The 21,673-nt window shown below is 43.8% G+C and overlaps 2 protein-coding genes and 1 pseudogene across 2 annotated transcripts; 2 read left to right on the top strand and 1 right to left on the bottom strand.

Annotated features, from left to right (window-relative positions):
• The first annotated feature begins 5,573 nt into the window (after positions 1 to 5,573).
• LOC107277001 (uncharacterized) lies at positions 5,574 to 10,574 on the top strand. The gene is made up of 4 exons (XM_015790539.3): positions 5,574 to 6,853; positions 9,504 to 9,570; positions 9,610 to 9,704; positions 10,140 to 10,574. Exons 1-4 carry the CDS (start codon positions 5,672 to 5,674, stop codon positions 10,551 to 10,553), a joined length of 1,758 nt encoding a protein of 585 aa, XP_015646025.2. The 5' UTR covers positions 5,574 to 5,671; the 3' UTR covers positions 10,554 to 10,574.
• On the bottom strand, positions 10,140 to 14,341 carry LOC4343560 (uncharacterized). Its single transcript, XM_015790540.3, has 2 exons — positions 12,991 to 14,341; positions 10,140 to 10,579 (listed from the first exon to the last, which is right to left on the bottom strand). Exon 1 carries the CDS (start codon positions 14,222 to 14,224, stop codon positions 12,995 to 12,997), a length of 1,230 nt encoding a protein of 409 aa, XP_015646026.1. The 5' UTR covers positions 14,225 to 14,341; the 3' UTR covers positions 10,140 to 10,579; positions 12,991 to 12,994.
• Positions 14,342 to 15,097: 756 nt separating this feature from the next.
• LOC136357448 (uncharacterized) lies at positions 15,098 to 16,429 on the top strand (annotated as a pseudogene).
• Positions 16,430 to 21,673: the final 5,244 nt, after the last annotated feature.

Below are 21,673 nucleotides of genomic sequence, written 5' to 3' on the forward strand. Positions count from 1 at the left end.
GTGTCCGTATACGTCAAAAAAAATTTGGAGGAGGAACTAAACACGGCCAAAGGATGTTGCTTTTGCAGCTTGCCTTGTTAATTATTAGTTTTATTGTTAGAAGGTCCATTCTGCCAATCATATCTTGACACTGAATTATTGGTTCAACCCCCCCTCCCCCCCCCCCCAACCCCGAAAAGAAAAAAAAAGATGACTTTAATTTGATACTGCATCATTGAAGTCTAATGTATGGTTCAGAGCGATACAAGTTCCTGTCTGTATGATCGACCCGTAAAAAGTGAGATATGATTTGCCACGATCTTTAAAATTTTTTAGGGTTATGCTTTCAAAGTTGAAATTCGGCCATTAATAACTCATAGTGCAATATATTACTATAATTAAAACCATGATTATTTGAAAATTTCACCCAAAAAAAATCTTCCTATATGTTGCCTACCAAGCTATTGATACAAAACATAGAGGTGTGTTGCATGCTGGAAGACACTTGGGGCTTATATATTCAGACAGGGCATATTACGTACCGTGATTAGAGGAAGTACAATAACAGATTATAAAAGTAAGCTATAAACACATATTGAGAAGATAACAGATTTGTAGCGAACTACAGTACAGACTCTAAAACACAATGTGTGTATGATAGGTGGAACAATATATTAATAATGTAATATATGTTTATAGGAAACTATTGTATAAATTGACTATTAAATTAACTTTAGATGATTTAAAGCTAATAGTTAGCTATACTATTAAAATTGCTCTTACTCCAATTTTATTATGGAAGTAATGACTCAAGCATAAGGGCAGTCACAACCCTCCACCTAGGATGGTGTCTATAGCATTAACTATATTGCCATATAGGACTTTTAGCTTATGTGGTACTATATTAATTAAGAGAGAGAGAGTGAATAGAGGAAGAAACTGGGGCCCTGTTTGGAAGATTAGCCCAGGGCTAATTTTAAGAGCTAATGTTTAGTCATGAATTGGTAGGCTAAACATTAGTCTAGGGTGGTATGTTTGGATCCATGGGCTAATTCAAGGCTAAAAGGTGGAGAGAGAGAGGAGAGAGAAGGAGAGAAAGAGCTGCTTTTTGATGGTCCCCGCACAAAATTAGCCCCATTAGCACCCCTTGGAGGGGCTAATGTTTTGAGGGGGGCTAATTCACATTAGCTTAAAATTAGCCCACCTGTTTGGATTCTTGAGAGCTAATTTGAGGCTAAAAGGTGAGGGCTAAACATTAGCCCATGAAATCAAACAGGGCCTGGGTCTCATGCAAGACACAACTTCAACACGAGAACCTATGCACTGAACACTATCAAGTTTTGTATTGGGAGATAATAGTGTCTTCATAATAGATGAAGAATAAATATGATTGGTAGAGAAGAGAAATGATGTATTTATTAATGGCCCACTTTAAGAAACCATAAGTTGTAAAGTGTAGTTTCTATTATGATGTCTTATTGACATGACACCATAGACACTTTTTATGGATACTATGGATTGTGACTGCTCTGAGCCTCTTGGCTCTTGCACACCGCAAAACGCGCAACGAGAGGTGCACGTAATTAATCAATCAGCTTTAAAACCAAGAGAAAGTAGCACACCCAACGCAACGCTTCTCCCATTTATTTTATTTTTTCACTCCATGGTGTTGCTTGCTTTCGCACGGTATATAATGGTCGGCAAGCGAGAGCACGAGTGGGCGAGCGCGATGCGATACGGGTGAAGCAAAGCAAAGGAAAGCAAAGGGATGTCGTGCGCGTGCCGCACGCCACGAACGGAAAATTATGGGGGCGGAAAGCGACGCCATCCGGTGGATCCTAGCCGTGAGCGCGAAGTGCCTCGCTTCGCTGTGGGCCTGTGGCCTGTGCGCACCATCCGTAGTGCAGCGGCAAGTGGGCCTCGCGCACTTTGGGTTGCGGCTTCCGCTTTGAGCCTTACACGTGCACGGATACGCATCACGCGAGCGAGCTGGCGCAAAGCCGAGAGCCGATCGATCGGTTGCAAACAGGTTGGGAAACCACCTCGGCCGGGGTTACCATGTCCCGGTAATATAAGTAAATTTACCACGTGGTAACTGTGGCAAACCATTTACCGTACAAAGCGTAATAACACGCAGTTACTAGCGGTTTAGGAAACTCTACACTTGCAACAGCCAAAAGAGTTGCAACTTGCAACCTGACAGCTTGTATTTTGCTGGTACTTTCGTTGTACGTAGCAGGCTTCACCATTCCGATAAAAACCGGTTGAATTTCGCGGAAAACCGATGTTTCGATATGGCTCAAAAGTAGAAGCCATATGAAATTTCGACATGGCTTGAAACTTGAAAGTAGAAGCCGTCTTAAATTTGTTCGAAAAATACTGGCTTTCCACTGGATTTCGTGAAAATCATCATACCGTCAGAGCCTGGAACGGAAAGTTATCTCGGAATCGCAAACCCTGGTGTGTAGTATAGGTGAGAAATGCTCGGTCCCAAGTTAAGGGTAATACTCCCTTTTTCTCGTTATAAGTCATTTTTTACTATTTTACTAGTTAAACATTTTAAGTTTATAAAGAAATGCAGTGACATTTTCAATAAAAATAAATATATTTAACGTCATGTTTAATGAAACTAATTTGATTACCTATGTTGTTAAATATTTTTAAAAAACTGATTAAATCTTAAAAAGTTTGACTATGAAAAAAACAGAACGACTTATGATACAGAATTGAGGGAGTATATGATAAGCCTACGTCTCATAATAAACCAACTTAGAATATGAAGATGAAGGAAGCAGTTTGGAACACACTATTTCAATAATATTTTTAGGGATTTTAAGGATTAAATAATTTTATATATAAACCGGAAAAACCGGGTGTTTCGACTTCCAAGCACTTGTTTTGAGTGATAGATGTGAAATTAAACGTGTGCCAAAGGATGTAGGAGTAGGTGTGTATTTGTAGTTGTCTAAAGAGAAAAATGGAGAGCGTTATTGGGCCGAGTTAACTGTAAAGCCCGATGTTCCTTAAAGGGCTGGCCCAGGTGGGCGAAATTAACAAAAATCCATATCTGGTGGCGAGCGTCCGCGCGCTCGCGCGCACGGCGGGGATCCAGTCAGCCGATGGTTTCCGCCGCGGCGTGCGTGGTGCTGTTTTCGCATGGGGCTCGAAAATGCTAGTTCGCGGGCGCTCGCGTGTCCGCAAGTGGGCACTCGCATGCGCGACTGTTGGTGCACGCATTGCTCCGCCTTCTGCTCAACCCGACTAGATACAAGGAGAAGAAGAAGCGGGGAAATAGAAGGGAGGAAGAACAAGGAGAAGTGGAGTTGATAAGTGGGCTCCACCATATTTTCATTTTTACTGCTGTCCCTTACATGTGGGACCCACTTCTATTTTTAATTTCTTTGATGACTAGGCTGACAGCACTTTTGGACCAAGACAATTACAACATTAGCAAAAACGCTTCTCAAACCGCTAAAAGAGTTAATTTGCACCGGTCTTTAAAGTTACGAGAGGCATTATACTCGATTTTGCGGTTGAGACAAGCAATTCAAACTAGGGACGGCAATGGGTCAGGTCGGGCACGAGTAGAGCAAAATCATGCCCGACTCGGCACCCGACCTTGCCCGCCCGAACCCTGCCCAACAGGATTAATGGGCAAAACTCCGTGCCCATACCCATGCCCGACAGGCACGGGTATGCCCGGTGGATATCCATTGGGTATGCCTTCCGCCTTCCGCCTCCCGTCGCCGGTTCGCCGCCCTCGATCGTCGTCATTGTCGCCTGCTGCCGCCGGCTCGTCGCCCTCGGTCGCTGTCACCGGCTCGTCATTGTCGCCCTGAGCCGCCGTCGCCGGCTCACCGCCCTCGTCATCGAGGCCCTAAGCTGTCACCGCCGCCATCGTGGCCCTGAGGAGCCGCCGCCGCCGTCGCCCTGCGAGGTTACGACGCCATCTCGCGCCGCCGCTCCCTGCCGTCGCCTGCCCGCGCCGCCACTGCGCTGTCTCTTGCTTGGGTCGCCGCTGTCGTTGCTAATCCGTGCCGTCATCGCTAGCCTGCGCCGCCGCCGCCGCCATAGGGATTAGAATAGGAGAGGGGAGTGGGGAATACCGGAATAGGAGAGGGGATTGGAATAGGTTAGGGTTTCTATTAGTTGAGTATATATATGTCCATAGTTAGTGGGCCAAATGGGCCAAATAAATGGATATAAGGAATAAGAGATAGGCCAAAATTAGGTCATATATATGTATGAGTCGGGTATGGACTATCCGCGGACAAAAAACAATACCCAATTATTGCCCACGATGTTCTCGGGTTTCGGACGGGCGTGCCCACCGACAAAATATTACACCCATGTCCATACCAATCGGGCTGGGTATCCGTGGATATCTGGACTCGCGGGCAAAATTGCCATCTCTAATTCAAACAAGGGCAAGATATGTGTGAACCAAATAGACTTTTTTTTTACTTGGTCAGTGACTCAGTCCCATGGAGCAAAGGTTAGCTTTGAGTCAAGAGTGTGTTCGGATGCCCCTTTTCTCAACCCCTCTGCCTCGTTTTCTGCGCGTACATTTTTCAAACCGCTAAACAATGCGTTTTTGGTTTTTTTGCGAAAAAATTCTATACGAAAGTTGTTTAAAAAAATCAAATTAATTCTTTTTTTAAAAAAATTAGCTAATACTTAATTAATCACGCGCTAATAAACCTCTCTATTTTTCGTGCGTTACTGTTCCGGTTGGGATATGAGATAGCGAACACAAAGCCTTTTTACTCCACAAACCAAACCAACCACCCTCCCTGGGACTGGGATCCATAAGTCCTAAACCGAATTTCCTATTGCGCGCGTCTGCGCCAGCGAACGAAGTCGCGCGCGGTTCCGGCCCAGCCCACTACACGATTGCGCAGTGTCGCAGTGCAGGAAGGTCAGTAGGTGGGGACACGCACACGTTCACATGCGCAGATAAGATTGGATTAGCGTAATCAGGTTTTGACTAATCACGATCTGAATTATGGTGACCATTCTTTTTTTCTTTTCGCATAAAGGTTGTTTTCTTTTTATTACTACAAATTTCAAAAACTTATACATAATATTTAAATTTTCAAATAAAATTTAAAACCTTCTAAAAAAAGTCATATCCAAAATTTAAAACTTTTAACTTGAAAGTTGAAAATTTTCAACTTAAAATTTAAATGCTTTCTTCTCAAAATTTGAAACTCTCCACTCAAAATTGGAAAACTTCCAACATAAAATTCAAAATTTTCATCTCAAAATCAAAAACTTTCATATTGAAATTCAAAACTTTCAACTCAAATTTTAAAAACTTTTAACTCAAAATTCAAAGTTTTCATCTCAAAATTTAAATACTTTCAACTTAAATTTGAAAACTTTCAAGTCAATATTTAAAAAATTTTAAATTAGATTTTGAAAACTTTCAAATCAATTTTGAAAACTTTCAAATTAGATTTTGAAAACTTTCGACTCGAATTTTTATTGTTGTATTGTGAAATTACTGTAGCGTGTGATTAAATCTAATTACCGTGATTAACGCTAATCTCCGTGATTAACGATGGGATCGCGACAGGGTTCGTTCTGCAGCTGAACACGTGGAAGTGCGCGCGAGTAACTGAACCGGCGCGTACGCGCGAATTAGTAATCCCCGTCCTAAACCTCCTTCCCCCGGCTGGCGGCTGCACCGATGGCCGGCGACGAAATGGCCTCGCCGTCGCCGCCGGTGGCGGCGCTCACCAACGACCTCATCGCGGAGATCTTCCTCCGCCTACCCACCCCGGAGGACCTCGTCCGCGCCTCCGCGGCATGCGTCTCCTTCCGCCGTCTCGTCACCACCGACCGCTCCTTCCTCCGCCGCTTCCGCTCCCTCCACGCCCCGCCCTTCGTCGGCTTCCTCGACCACAGGGGCTTCCACCCGGCGCTCCCTCCCCACCCCTCCGCTCCCGTCGCCAGGGCGGTGGCCGACGCCGCGGACTTCGCCCTCTCCTTCCTCCCCTCCCCAGCCGGCAGCTGGATGGTCCGCGACGTCCGCGGCGGCCGCGTCCTCGTCGACCGAGATACCAAGGCCGAGACCGGAGGCAGCGAGAAGCCGTTGGTCTTCACGGAGATCGCCGTGTGCGACCCCCTGCGCCGGCGATTCCTCCTCCTTCCCCCGATCCCCGACGACCTCGCCGCTTCGGTGGACCGCCCTGTCCGCGTCCACCTGGACCGCTGGTGCGAGCCCTTCCTCGCTCCCCACATCGAAGAGGAGGAGGACGATACCTCATTCAAGGTGATCTGGATGGCGCAGTGCAAGGCCAAGATTATCGCCTTCGTCTTCAATTCGAGCACCGGTCAATGGCTAGCCGGTGCCTCCCCGAGCACCACCGATCTGTTCAATGGCGCCGGTCTGTCGCCGCCGCCGTCGTCGTCGTCACCGAGCCTAGTGTTTTCGTCACCGGGTCGAGTGTTCTCCAGCCGCCGATACGCGTGCGGCTGCTTCTGCTGGGGGATTTTGAGGACCATGTTGCTGGTGCTCGACACACGACTGATGAAATTCTCCATTGCTGAACCCCCACCAGTCTGCCTTGGGGGACCGACCGCCATTGTTGAGGCAGGGGAAGGCATGACTGGGATCTTTGCTCTCCGGGGGAGCGTTGGTGGCACGTTTGATCTCCACTACAGCATTTGGGGAAAAGAAGGGGCGACTCGTCGCGAGCAGATGGAGAAGATAATCCCACTGGATCATGGCTACCGGTATTACATTAGAGGTGCGATGGAGAAGCACTTGCTGTTAGCCAGGTCGCGAGGGGAAGGCGAAGAAGATACACCAGAGGAGCCAGATTTGGAATGCTTTTCACTGGATGTCAAGACCTTGCAGCTTGAGCCGGTGTGTGTTCTGAAGTACTACAGTTTACGTACTGACATATATACCAACTTCCCGCCTTCGTTGTCGCCAGAAATAATATGAGATGGTAAATTTCCTGTTGTATCCTGATTATGTCTTTATTTTTCGGCATAGTTATCTCGTGGCTTATGATATATATCTGCGTGGATGATGCTTGATTTATTATTGCAATATCTGCTCCTTGTTTAAACAGTTATCATAGCGATTATAGTATGAAACATTTGTGTGGTATGGGGAAAATATATAAAGGAAAGGACATTAGAGAGATTTGCTTGTTTGTTGCGCAATTATATTGTACAAGACCGATTAAGATAATGGGGCAAATGAAGGAGATGATCCTGCTACGAACTGCTTAGTGCTTATCGTGGAATTCAAGTAGCCCTAAGTTATCATTTCTCTTCCTTTTAGTTGCTTTGATTAGGAGTTCGATATACTTATGGCTGATTTATTTTGCCCTTCAACATGAAGCTACTAATTTTGTATGACCTGTGTTTGGTGGTTATTTAATAATTATAATATTCAGCTTTTTTGTCTAGTACTCTAGCTAGGTGTTCCAACTTATATATTGCAAACCACAATGACAAACACATAGCTAGGTGTTCCAACTTCTATATATTGCAAACCACAATAATGAACACGTAGTGGTGAGTGTTTGTCGTGACATGTTTCAATTAAGTTGAGAATGTGAGATTTGATATAATCAATTGGTAAGGGCTAAAATGAGTTCTGAAGGTGGGTTTTTCATTCATTTTATAGATTTATTTTGAATTACTAATAACTATCTCAGCTATCTAACATAACATGTTTTTTCCTCCCCTGATCAATTTATGAAGTGTTACATGTAGCCTATTAATAGTAGTTTGTTCCTTTCTGGTTCATAAGTCTTGAATATGTGCAATCTGGTCTGAAAGGTCTTATTCAATATCTAATTTCTTGGGTTATTTGTGTCAGATTCAGTGTTCACGGTGAAAGAAACACTAGTGGAGAAACCATCTTTGCCCGGTCGACCAAAAACCACAATAGTCTCGGATGCACTAAAAACCAATACTAAAGATGGTTTTTAGTCCCGGTTTATAAGTAGAACGGGAACTACGTGATCTTTAGTCCCGGTTGGTAACACCAACCGGGACTAAAGATGATCTTTAATCCCGGTTCACATGCTGTCAGGTGTTGTCAGGCCCCTCCAGGATCTTTAGTCCCGGTTGGTGTTACGAACCGGGATTAAAGATCAAAACGCACTATATAATCCCTGTTACTTATCCTCTTTTCTCGTCCACTCTTTTCTCATCCACACCCACTCCTCTCTCCCTCCATCTCTAATCTTATCTCTTCCCTTCCTCCTTATCTCTTTTCCTTCTTATCCCTTCCCAACTCCCCTTCCCAACTCGATCCAGTGTGCGCAGCAGGAGGGGGTGGGCGGCCCGGCCAGCGGAGGGCAGCGCGGCGGCGCGGCACGGAGGGCCGCGGGGCGGCGGCGGCCGGGGAGGCCGCAGCCGGCTCAGCCGGCCGGCGGCTTTGCTTAGTTTTTTTTTCTTTTTTTTTCAAAGAATTTGTGATCCATGTGTAGATTGAGATGAAGAATCTGTGGTTCATTGTATGGATTGAGATGTATAATTTTTTTTTGAATCTCATGGTATGGATCTAAGATGTACATGATTTGTGTATGATTTGTATATTTGGGACGTTTCTTTGATTTGGGATGTATAATCTGTAGTGTATATGATTGATTTGTGTATTTGGGATGGTACGCATCCCACCTAATACCCGGGACTAAAGATGGGAGTGGGCAATAGTTTTTTTTTATTTACTTACTATTTAATCTCTAATTTAGTCCCACACCAACTGGGACTAAAGATCGATCTTTAGTCTCGGGTATTTGAACCGGGACTAAAGATAGGGATCTTTAGTCCCGGATTCATAGTCCCGGTATAAAAACCGGGACTATAGGAGGGTTACGAACCGGGACTAAAAACAATTTCTCCACTAGTGAAACATTGCAGTTCTTCGAGCTATAGTGCTTAGCGTGAGCCGTGAGATTGGTGAATGAATTGAGATGGTATGCCAGATTTTCATATTCTCATTGTTATATTGAACTGCAAAGCAATATCGTATTCTTTTGGTAGAATGATAGCTGCTGTGGAGTTTCCAGTTTTAGGGCCCCTTTGAATCACAGGGTTAAAAAAATGGAGGAATAGGAAAAACACAGGATTCTGATAGGAATTGAAGTGTAAAACAGAGGATTGCAAAACACAGGAATGGTCGTTTGATTGGAGCGCAGGAAAAACACAGGAATCGGATGAGAGATAGACTCAAAGGAAATTTTTCAAGAGGTTGGAGCTCTTGCTATATTTCCTCCAAAATCCACATGCAATGTGCCATTCCATAGGAATTTCATGGGATTTGGAAAGCTTCAATCCTTTGAATCAAATGGACAAATAGAAAAATTTTCTATAGGATTTGAATCATATGAAAATCCTACATAAATCCTTTGATTCAAAGGGGCCCTTATTGCATATCTGCTATGGTTATTGAAACTTTGTATAGCTTTGATATTTATGTGTACAAGATATTTAAGCTAATAATTGCATACTCCCTTCGTTCCAAAATAACTCAACCTATAATTGGATGATAGGATTTGACCTATCCTGGAACAACAATTCTGGACAAGCCCTTCCGAGCTAGGTTATATCCTACTCTAGGTGTGTGTTATGGTTCTAAGTTACTCCATTTTGGAACAGATGGAGTATCTGTTATGGTTATTGTTATGGTTATTGAAACTTTGTATGACTTGGATATTTATGTGCACAAGATATTAAGCAAACAATTGTGCAAGGTCTGTACTGTTTCAGCAGTTTGAAATTACTCGGCTGTATGCACCGATGACGCTAGTCATCTTCGACATTCACATATCGCCTCTACCATTTTTTTTAAGTATTCTGATGTTTGTCTACTTACTTGGCTTGAATCGGGATGAGTTCTTAAGTATTCTGATGTTTGTCTACTTGGCTTGAATCGGGATGAGTTCTTAAAATCTACTCTCTCCGTTCCATAAAAGAACTAACTTCTAACTACTCCATCCTTTCAATATTACTAGAAAAATGTCCGTGCATTGCAACGGGTGAATGCTATTTTAATTTTATTATTGTTATACGGTTTAGTTATGTTAAAATTCACTATAAGAATTTGCTTAGATTTTTTTTAAAAATACATGAATTGTAATTCGGAGTCCGACTTTCATCTTAAGTTAGCATGTGGAGTTTTTTAAAAGAGATTTTCTTATACGACTTCTTTTGTAGTTCCAAAAGCAAACGAGCTTAAAATCCAACTCAAACACAGATATGTATTTCCAAAAGCGAACAATCTTAAAAACGTGGGCTTCGGAGCGGTGGGGAGCTGGCTTCGGAGCGGTGGGGAAGTCGGCAGCGGCGGCGAGAGCGCGAGCGATGGGAGCGGAGGGGTGCGGCGGCTGGGCGGGCTCGAAGCCGCCGAGGTGGACGAACCCGAGGAGGAGAGGCGGGTGGTAGACGGAGCGGTAGCAGCGGAGGAAGTGGCGGCCGGCGATGAGTCGGCGGAAGGAGACGTAGGCGGAGGAGGCGCGGGCGAGGTCCGCGGGAGAGCCGATACAGAAGAAGATCTCCTCCAAGAGCTCGTCAGTGAGGGCGGGAAGCTGACGCGGCCATGAAATTAATAGGATGCCACGTCCTCATCCTAGATGGAACAATCACATCATCTCACGGGTGAATCCATTCATCGATAGTATGGTTTTGTGAAACTAAACTAACAAAATATATGTACTTAAGTGCCAAGTGTCAAAATATGTGTGGTTTTCTGCATCTTAAACCATAGAACATGTAGTTTTGTGAAATTTACTCTTTTAAATATGTAGTTCTATGATAACTTTAATATTAAATCTATAGTTTTATAATACATAATATTAAATATGTATTTTTAATAATGTTTTGTGTTATGATATATTCGAGTAGGCAAAATCTAATTCGCGCGCGCTCTCTGTTTTGCCTTATCGCGCGACACGCTCATCAGCCGTCTGATCCCACAAGCACTGGTGCGTCCATACATGGCCTGGTGATTCATGGACGTGGCATCATCCCGAGGAGTCCAAATTGGAAGCCCATACGATGCTCTACGCTACGCAGGCTTCAAAAATAATTTTCTCTTAAACTAATCACCCGATCTACGATTCGATTATACCGTTGTGTTCGTAAGAATTGAATCTTTATAACAAGATCTTACATGATTATATTTTAATGAAAAATTAAAAATTACTTTTATAATATATCTAAATTACTTTTAGATTTCACTAAATTACTTCTTAGACCCATAAAAGTAAATTCAATAAAGCTTAAAAGTAATTTACATATATTATAGGAGTAACTTAGAAAAAAAAGAAAGCAACTTTATCACGACAAAGCAACTTTCTAATTTCAGAAAAGGGCTCATCATTACTTAAACTGTCGTTCTCTTTTCTCAACAGAATAGCGAAAAACTGGCAGTGTGTACTACAACAGGGTGTGTTTGGGAGGATCTCCGGCACGTAAAACAAAGCATACATTAGTACATTATTAAATTACTCCCTCCGTTTTTCAATAGATGACGCCGTTGACTTTTTCTCACATGTTTGACCATTCGTCTTATTCAAAAATTTTATGCAAATGTATAAGATATAAATCACACTTAAAGTACTATGAGTGATAAAACAACTCATAACAAATAAATTATAATTACGTAAATTTTTTGAATGAGACGAATGGCCAAACATGTGAGAAAAAGTCAACAGCGTTATCTATTAAAAAACGGAGGTAGTATTAGCTTAAAAAACTTTAAAAATGAACTAATATGTTTTTAAAATAACTTTCTTATAGATTTTTTTTAACAAAGTGCATTGTTTAGTTGTTTAAAAAGTGTGCAGTGAAAAAAGAAGGATGTGAAGTTCGTAAAGTAGACTTAGGTGGTATTTGGATCCAGGGACTTAACTTTAATCTATGTATTTAGACACTAATTTAGAGTATTAAATATAGACTACTTACAAAACTAATTACATAAACGAAAGCTAATTTATGAGACAAATTTTTTAAGCCTAATTAATCCATAATTAGAGAATGTTTACTGTAGCATCACATAGGCTAATCATGGATTAATTAGACTTAATAGATTCGTCTTGCGAATTAGTCTAAGATTATGGATGGGTTTTATTAATAGTTTACGTTTAATATTTATAATTAGTGTCCAAACATCCGATGTGATAGGGACTTAAAAGTTTTAGTCCCATCTAAACAGGGTCTTAAGAACACAACCCTGATCTGCTACTAGTACACAGCAAGAGGGTTATCCATATAAAAAAAATATCAGCACACTAGCTTATGTGGTCATATGAAAAGGGAACAAACTACCACAAATATGAACATTTAACCAGGAAATGGAAGTAAATATGCTTATTGGATGACCCTTATCGTGTTTAATCAAATTTGTATTAGTTTTTTTTTTGCGGGGAAATTTGTATTAGTTGGCTGTTGGATGGGAAGAATAGATGATTTGCTCAATGCCAATGAGATAATTGATGGATCATTTGTGATTGGGTGATGCACAAAATAAGTTAGCAGGGATACCGTGCTAATTAAGGCATGTATATAGCTTAACAACATCACAGGCTACAATTCGGTGTGGCAAAGTCAGTATAGAAACAGAATGGCAGCATTCCAACATTAAGAGATACTAACACAAATAATGAAATAAGGGCTCGATAGTGTGATGTTGATTGATGGGCATGATGGCCGATTTTAACTATCGCTGGAAGAAACCCTCGCGCGCGCGTTCAAACCCCTTAAACGGCTGAAACCAAATTAAACCGTCTAAACCGGGGGTATCCCTGGGTTTGATCGGTTTGCTGCGGGAACCCGGCCCAAACTGCGTATGAATAGGCTGAATAAAAAGGGCTAAACATAGACTATATTAAAGAGGGATTGTTGATGCAGTTGCAGTAGTACGTTCCTTAGAATGAAAGGTCAAAAAAGACATTGTAAACCTCTAGTAATCCCCTCATAACACAAATTAATTTTCATAGTTCTTGCAAAAAGATATGGCCAGGAAAAGAGCAAGCTTACCGCTTCATATGCTTGGTGATGATAGAGATGGCGGGTAGCCAACATACAGGAATGACAGCGAAGGTGGAACACCACTGATCACCCTACGGACAGACTCAAGATACTTGCAACTTGGGTTTGTGCTGAACTCCAGCGAATAGCACCCGCGCGCGAAACTCGGAGGAACTTTCAAGAACAACTCCCTGCTGGTCGCACCCAGGATGCCGAATTCGTCGAAAGGCACGACCATGGCAGTCTCAAAACTCCATTTGCCGGCAGCAGCTTTCCCTTCATTTTGCATCTTTGCAGAATAGATCTGGAGTGCATAGCCTGCGATGTAATTACGGAAAGCGAACATCCCAATCTTGCCTTCTCCTTCCTCTACGATGGCGCATTCCACAATGTCATGGCCAGGCGCGCTCGATGGGAGCTCGAGAACTGAGAAATCCATCCTACGCATGTCGAGCACAAGCAGATTCTTCACTGAGTCACCCATCATCCAGTAGAAGCAGCCGTATGCGTAGCTGCGCCGCGACATGGAGCGGCAAGCGGGGCGCGAGAATGCAGGGCTCAGATCTCCCCAGCAGACAGATGCAGTGGCTCGCCATTGCCCGGTGACTGAAGAGAAGACGAAGGCGACGAGTTTATCTGCGCACTCCGCAATCCAGATCACCTTGAATGACGTCTCAGCCACCGCCGCCACGCACTCTTCTTCACCGATCGGAGCGAAGAAGGTATCGCCGCGGCGCGATTGACGGAGGGCGGAGGCGGCGGCTAGGTCTTGAGGAATCTGGGGGAGAAGCAAGTGCCGCCGGAACAAGGGGTCGCACACGGCGAGGATCCTCGAGGCGGCGGCGGCGCCTTCTTCCACGACGTCGCGGTCGAGCAGGAAGCGGCCGCCGAGGACGTCACGGACGACCCAGCCGAGGGGATCAGGGGAAGGGAGGAACGAGAAGCCGAAGTCGGCGGCGCGGAGCACGCCGCGGGCCGCGGGGGCGGACGGGTGGGGCGGCTCGGCGGGGTGGAAGTGGAACCCGCCGGCGCCGGGTGAGGCGCCGCAGAACCCGAGGAGCGACGGCGGATGGAGCGCGCGCGCGCGGCGGAGGAAGGCCCGGTCGGTGACGACGCGGCGGAAGGAGGCGCAGGACGCGCAGGCGCGGCCGAGGTCGGCGAGGGACGGGAGGCGGATCAGGACCTCCGCCAGGAGGTCGTCGGGGAGGGCGTCGAGCTGACGGTGCGCCGGCGGCGAGGCCATCGCGACGCTAAGGCTAGCTAGTAGCTACCCACCGGCGGCCGGGTTAATTAGGTTTCCGAGGAACGGCGGGGATTGTGGTGTGGACGTTTGGGTCCTTCACTCCTTCCTTCCGCTTTATTATCCCCACGAGGCCACGTTCTCCACGAAAATAGTCGAAACGTTGCGTTGCGTTGCGTTGCGCCTTGCGCGGCGGAGGACACGAGCGATCTCCACGAAAATAGTCGACGAAACGTTTGTGTTGCTCGGTGGCGGCGGCGGCGGCAGCGCACGTTCTTAAGAGCGAGTATAACAGTAGGCTATAAATCGGCTAAATGATGACGTGGAGAAGAGAAGAGAGGAGAGAGAGGGGAAGCGGGTTGTAAACTTACAGCCAGCTTGGATACTAGAACTAAGAAACTCTGTGAGAGAGACAAGTGGAACATGTATTAATTGTAAAGAGCTAAGAGTATCACCAACAGTCCTCCTATAATCTCCCCCCAAAAATTTGTTTTTAGGTTTCCTAAACTGAAAATAGGAAGTAAAAAAACTCCTCCCTCCAACAGATAGCCTAAATTTAATCCCCGAAAACTAAAAGTGGGTCCTTCTGTTGAACTACCAACAGAAATTTTCGTTTTTCCCCTCCCACGCGCGCACAGAAAGAGATCACTATCTCAGTATCTCCCACACGCAATAGCCGGCCGATTCTCCACTGCGCGCTCCCTGCCGCTACGCCGCCGGCCGATCTCTCCACGCGCGCCGTGCTCATCGCCGATCCCTACACCATCCCTGCCATCTCCCCCTCCTCTATATCCCCCACTGGTGCTGCCCATCTCTCCCTTGATCTACTCGCTTGGCCGCCTCTCCCTACACACCCTCGTCGTGTTAAAGAAAGAGATGAGTCCTCCAGGCAGTCTCGTTAAGATGCTATTGGATGATGAGTCTTCGTCGGATGACGACGATGAATTTATTTTTGAGGCGGTCGAAACAATTTTCGATGATAACAATGAAGAACCAAAGCGAGGAGGGTCTGTCTTTGGACATGCAGTGATTAATCGGGAGAGATTGGCTGGTCATTGGAGACTATACAATGACTATTTCTCAGAAGAGCCTACATACCTTCATGTTCAATTTAGACGCAGGTGGGTAATAGTGAATTGTATTTTTTTTTAATCTTGATTTGAATTAGTGATGCATGTATTAATTTTAATTGCTAATTATTTTTCAGGTTTAGAATGAAAAGGACGCTCTTTTTACGCATAATGAATGCTGTTGAAGCGCATGATGATTATTTTGTTCAGAAGAGAAATGCGGCTGGTATCATTGGGCTATCATGTTTGCAAAAGGTAACAGCAGTGTCACGTATGTTGTGTTATGGAATAGCTGCAGATGCAGTTGATGAATATGTTCGTATTGGAGGTAGTACCGTTATTGAGAGTTTTAGAAGGTTTATCGTAGCTGTACTTGATGAAGTTTTTGGGGAGGAGTACATGAGGACACCAAATGAGAACGATATAGCTAGGTTACTTGCAGTTGGAGAACGTAGAGGATTTCCAGGTATGCTGGGTTCTTTAGATTGTATGCACTGGGAGTGGAAGAACTGCCCGACTGCCTGGCATGGTCAATATAAAGGGAAAGAGGGAGTTCCTACCTCAGTTTTAGAAGCTGTTGCCTCGCATGATCGATGGATTTGGCATGCGTTCTTTGGGTTACCTGGAACTCATAATGATATTAATGTGCTCCAACGATCTCCATTGTTGCTCCTAAAGTTAATTACACCATTAACGGACACAACTACACTATGGGGTATTATCTTGTAGATGCTATTTATCCTTCATGAGCAACACTGGTGAAGAGCATCCAGATGCCACAAGGAAATAAGAGAAAATATTTTCAAAAGCACAAGAATCCGTTAGGAAGGACGTTGAACAGGCATTTGGGGTGTTGCAAGCTCGCTTTGCTATTGTCCGTGGGCCAGTTCGTTTTTGGGATCCGTTGACTATACGTCAAATTATGAGATGTTGTGTAATCTTAAATAACATGATTGTTGAGGATGAGCGTGATGACGAGGAAGATTTACATTATGATGAGATGGGACAACAGGCGGATGGTTCCCATGAACGTACGGCTGAATTTAACGAGTTCCTCGCAAATTACGAAAAAATTAAAGACAAGGCAGTTCACAATCAGCTACAAGAGGACCTCATCGAACATTTAATTGCTAATTGATGGAATTTAAGCTAAATTTATGTTGAAGCCGAACGACGACTTAAAATACTAGTCTTGACACTTTTATAGTACTCTTGCTCCTCGATTGACATCGCACTTGTATCTAGCCTCAGAAGTCTATCTTCTTCTATCATCCTCTTAAAATCCAACTTTTCTTTCTCCAAATTAATCCGTTGTTGTTCAAGTGCAAGTGCAGCTCTGTACCTCTCCTCTCTTTGGCGCTCCTTCTCAGCATCGGCCTCTTTCTTCTTAGCCCATAAATGATCCAAAGCATCAATTTTGGATTGATCTGAGCGTTGACGCTGTTTTTCTCTCTTTCTTCCTCCCTGCAGGTCTTCCCGAAGGCTGCACAGCATCAACTGCAATAGGGTCCTCTTTCTCTTGAGGGACACAGTTCTGAGGACCTGAAGGTGCAGACGTAGCAGGTGTAGACTGCACATTGGTCTTCTGCTTCTTATTTGCATTATTTTGACCTGCCTTGTGAATTCACCAATCAATCCACTTTGGCTGATCCTTCAAATATTTGTAGCAATGCATGAACTGAAAAGTCCTGTTTTTTTCGTCTTCCTTCGTATACAACAGCCCAGCCTGCAAAAGCTGAAAAAAGAATTGCAAAACAAAGTTAGGCTAAAAAGTTAACAAATAAATGATTACTAACAATAACATATAAAATAGATTAATTTTCACCTTGTCCTCAGCATTGGCACCACTTTGAGGTCTATTCTCGATACGACTTACACAACCAGCAAACGTATTGAGACACTCTTGTATAGTGGACCAACGATGCATGAGCGAATTTTGGGAGCGATCTGAACTAAAGTATTTGTTTGCATGAAAAAAATCACAAATACGGTTCCAGTACGCACTCCGAGATTGATCGGCACCTTGAATAGCATCCATACTAACATTGACCCATGCTGACACCAACAAGACATCCTCCTGCATACTAAAATTCTTGGACCTTTTTTGGTTAGGTCTCGCAGATGCTTCCCCTTCCCCACCTTGATGCACTGGATCTTCGGGTAATCGGGTTGGCTACCTTCAGCACTCCAATTGAAAGTATTGCCACCCTCATTCATCAAGTTTGTAAAATACCCATCCTCCATGCTTCCTGTTCATGGCAATTAATTCATCACATTACTCAATATGTACTTCGATTAGAAATATACAATAGAATTTCATGAACAATAGGCACCATGTAATTGCATTGCCAAACATATGCAGATGCATGTGTGGTAAACGATGACACACTGAAATTTTCATTTTCTGAGAGCATGAAGTTATATTAGCCACAATGACAGTATGAAATTATTTTAGCCACAGTGATAGCTGCAACCAAACTGCTGGAGAACTAAAGAAATTTTGTGAGAGTATGAATATTAGTTTGACAGACACAAAGTGAAGGTCATTTGGCAGATTGCTACATTTTCATCAATCAGCATTCTTGGCAAATTAACTCCCAAAAATGTCATAGCAAAATGATTTGTATTTGTAGTTCTGATCAAACATTTAAAAAAATTGCATTAATTTTTCTATACAGCATGTACATTCCAAGAAATTTGCACTAGTTTGTCATCACCAATCATTCTAATATAATACATGGATGCCACACTTTGTAATACTAAACAATACCAGTGATTACTTGCAACAAGAACTCAGGCGATAGAGCATTTCAATGTAATTCACACAAGGACAATTTCATGAACAAGCATACGGTATTAGCTATCAATTACCTTGAGCACTGACAAAATTAGTCACGGGCACACCAAAGTAGCTTCCACGGTTGAACTCCTCTTCACTAGCAGATAATCCGTGGCCCAAATCAACACTGGCCGAGTCGACCTCGACAGGATCCGTCCCATCGGCGTCTGGGATGGTCACCTCCTGCACTTCTTCGTCGATCTGCTCACTGGGTTGACGAGGCGGATGGGTAGGACTTGGAGGCGCAAACCCTACAATGGAGGGAGCCATCACCGGGGGGCACAGAGGAGAGGCCGGCCAGTTCATCCCGTACGGCGGCAGATAAAAACGTGGTGGCGGCGGAATCAGGGAAGAGGAGGAAACAGCTGCCGCCGGACGAGCCGCCGGCGGGCGCGACGCCGCCGGCCGTGACGTCGCCGGCCGCGACGCCGCCGATCGTGATGCCGCCGCGAGGGGCTGCAGGTACAGGCGCCGGCGGGCGAGGCGCCGCTGCCGGGAGAGGCGCTGACGGGCGACGCGACGCCGCCGGGAGAGGCGCAGGCGGGCGCGGGCGCGGAGAATCGCCAGGCGGGAGCATTTCGCCTTCGCGCGGGAACGAGAGGAGAGAGGCGGGAGTGCGAGATTGGGAGCGATATTCGCGAGAAAACTCTCCCCTACATAAGCCGAGCGAGGAATCGGGAGAAGGGAGTTCCAAAACTTTGGCAGGAGAGTAAGGGATCTGTTGGAGCTGTTTTTTAGACTAAAATATCTCAAAATTAGTTTTGGGAATCAGATAGGTGGACTATTGGTGATGCTCTAACTATTACTCCCTTCATTTCAAAATATTTGACACCGTTGACTTTTTAGTACGTGTTTGACCATTCGTCTTATTCAAAAAATTTAAGTAATTATTTATTCTTTTCATATCATTTGATTCATTGTTAAATATACTTTCATGTACACATATAGTTTTATATATTTCATAAAAAATTTTAAATAAGACGAACGGTCAAACATGTAAGTCAACGGTGTCAAACATTTTGAAACTGAGAGAGTATATGAATAGACTAAAAGAAGGCTAACAATAGCCAATAGGTCAGCTGTACTGTTACCCTTACTCTAACTGTGGGATGTGGGCTGCCGATGGTCGTGCTCTCAAAAGGCCCAACTCTTTCCGGAATGGCTGGGTTTTGGGTTGGAGGACGCGCGCGCACGAATGAAATGGTCCGGTGGCTCCGCAGTCCACACGAGTACACGACACGAATAGACAAACTCACCATACATCAACCGTGTGGTGCTTGCCTCTGCTGCTGCTCCTTCCGTAAAAAACACAAAATAACGGAATGTGACCCCCTTACAATGAATGTAATCCAGATTATTTCATAGCTTGATTTTCTTTTAGAATGAAGGAAGTACAATGTAACAACTGATGGACCAAACCTAGGCGGTGGTCATTGAGCAGGGTAGCTTACCTTGATCTACTTTAAACTGACATCTAAGAGCAAGTTTAATAGTATAGCCAACTACTGACTTCAAATCATCTATAGCTAATCTAATACTCCATCCGTTTCTAAATATTTGACGCCGTTGACTTTTTTAAACATGTTCGACCATTCGTCTTATTAAAAAAATTAAGTAATTATTTTTTTTCTATCATTTGATTTATTGTTAAATATACTTTCATGTATACATATAGTTTTATATATTTCGTAAATTTTTGAATAAAACGAATGGTCAAACATGGGCTAAAAAGTTAACGGTGTCAAACATTTAGAAACGGAGGGAGTAGCTCATTCATACAATAGTTAACTATAAAAATATACTACACCATTAATACTCAGTCCTACCTCTCATACGCACATAACGTTTTGGAGTCCGTGCTGCAGCTGGCTATAAATCTGTAGCCCGCTTTCTTCTCTCTCTTCTCTTTTCTTCTCGATATGTGGTTATAGCTAGCTTATAGCCTGCTATTGTACCTACTCTAATGGAAGTACTCTCTCCTTGCTCGTAAAGAAAATCATTTTGGAAAGCGACACGGTCTCCAAAACATAACTTTGACTTATTGTTTCTATAAAAATATTTATTCAAAAGTGATATATGTATAATTTTATGAAAGTATTTTTCAAGACAAATATATTCATATAATTTTTGTATTTTCAAACTTAACAACTTGAGAGTTATTCATAATTTATATTCCTAAGGTTTGACTTAAACATTGTTCTAAACGACTTCCTTTACGAGTATGGGAGAGTACAAAACTAGTTGCAATGATGGTTGGTTTCTAGCCATACTTTATCACCACTTGTCAACAATAATTATGTCAGTTTAAAGTAGACCGAGCTAAGCTGCCCTGCTTAATGATCTCCTAGGTTTGGGTCATAAGGCTCAAGAACTGATATTTATATTATGTCATTCTTTATACTTTGGTATCTAAGTTTAAAAAACACGTGCGTTATATATTTTAAATTGTATGATTTGTATTATTATCATGTTATTGCCGTAGCATTAGCATAGGCGTATTACTAGTTGCAATGTAGTAGCAGAGGCAAGCATCTCATTGTTGATGCACGCGAGTTTGTCTATTTAGTCGTGTGGAGCCACCGGCTGTCGCGCGTGCATGTGCATCAAGTAAACCGCATCTGCCGGGTAAAACTGGCGGCGACCTATGCGGCCCACACGCCCATTTAATTCGCATGCGGGGGTGTCCTCCAGCCGCCAAACCTCGGGGATTTCGGCAGACGATCTCCTTGTGATGGCATCTGCCTTCTCCCACTCAATAACACAACTGTTACTGTATCGCAAGCAGCAAGCGCTAAAAGAGAAACAAGCGGAGCGGTGGCGGGACCTCGGGGGCACTGGCGGATGGTGTCCTCGTGGCGGTGCTGCTCCTTCCTTCGCCATGGCCCGTGTGCGACTAAGGCCGCCGATAGCACGTCACGTTGGAGGGAGATGAAGAGAGGGGAGAGACTGACAAGTGGGTCCCACATCATATTTTACCCAGATCGTTACACATTGGCATGTTACATGGGCAAAAGTGGTAAGTAGTTAAGAAAGTATATCTTTAGAGTGGTAAAAGAAAATATTAAGAGTAAATTAAAAAAAGCATTTAGATAATTGGCCATGCCAAATAGTTAAATTTCCCCACGTATAGTTGTCACGGGCTCTCGGTGCACGGCGCCACCACTGCCTCCTCATAACTAGAGATGGCAACGGGTGCATATCCATCAGTTTCTCTTGCCCCACCCACACCCACGATGGCTAAATATTCTCACTGAAATACGCACACGCACACCTGTTGCGGGTAAAAAATCGTCACCATACCCACACCCGTGCGAGTATCGGGTACCCATACCCATATAATTGACCTGTAGCATTTATAGTTTTGTATTGTAATCAACCATATTAGAAGTATAAACCGTCGATATTTTCTTTTGTAACAATGTTATTAACATTAGCGTTCAAATACGAGTAAGAAAAAATTATACAACCACATTACATAATCAAGAAATCAAATAATAATTTCAGCTTAAGATCTAAAAGAAGTTTTATGTTATGATAAGAGTT

The sequence above is a fragment of the Oryza sativa genome, chromosome 7 (assembly GCF_034140825.1).
Source record: "Oryza sativa Japonica Group chromosome 7, ASM3414082v1".
NCBI lineage: Eukaryota > Viridiplantae > Streptophyta > Magnoliopsida > Poales > Poaceae > Oryza > Oryza sativa.

Bases quoted from the DNA above. Each gene is read 5' to 3' on its own strand.
- LOC107277001 (XM_015790539.3), top strand. From the start codon at position 5,672: ATGGCCGGCGACGAAATGGCCTCGCCGTCGCCGCCGGTGGCGGCGCTC. The intron at 9,571-9,609 runs GTGTGTGTTATG...ATTTTGGAACAG, and splicing joins TAGGTTATATCCTACTCTAG to ATGGAGTATCTGTTATGGTT. The intron at 9,705-10,139 runs GTCTGTACTGTT...GTTTTTTAAAAG, and splicing joins TAAGCAAACAATTGTGCAAG to AGATTTTCTTATACGACTTC.
- LOC4343560 (XM_015790540.3), bottom strand. From the start codon at position 14,224: ATGGCCTCGCCGCCGGCGCACCGTCAGCTCGACGCCCTCCCCGACGAC.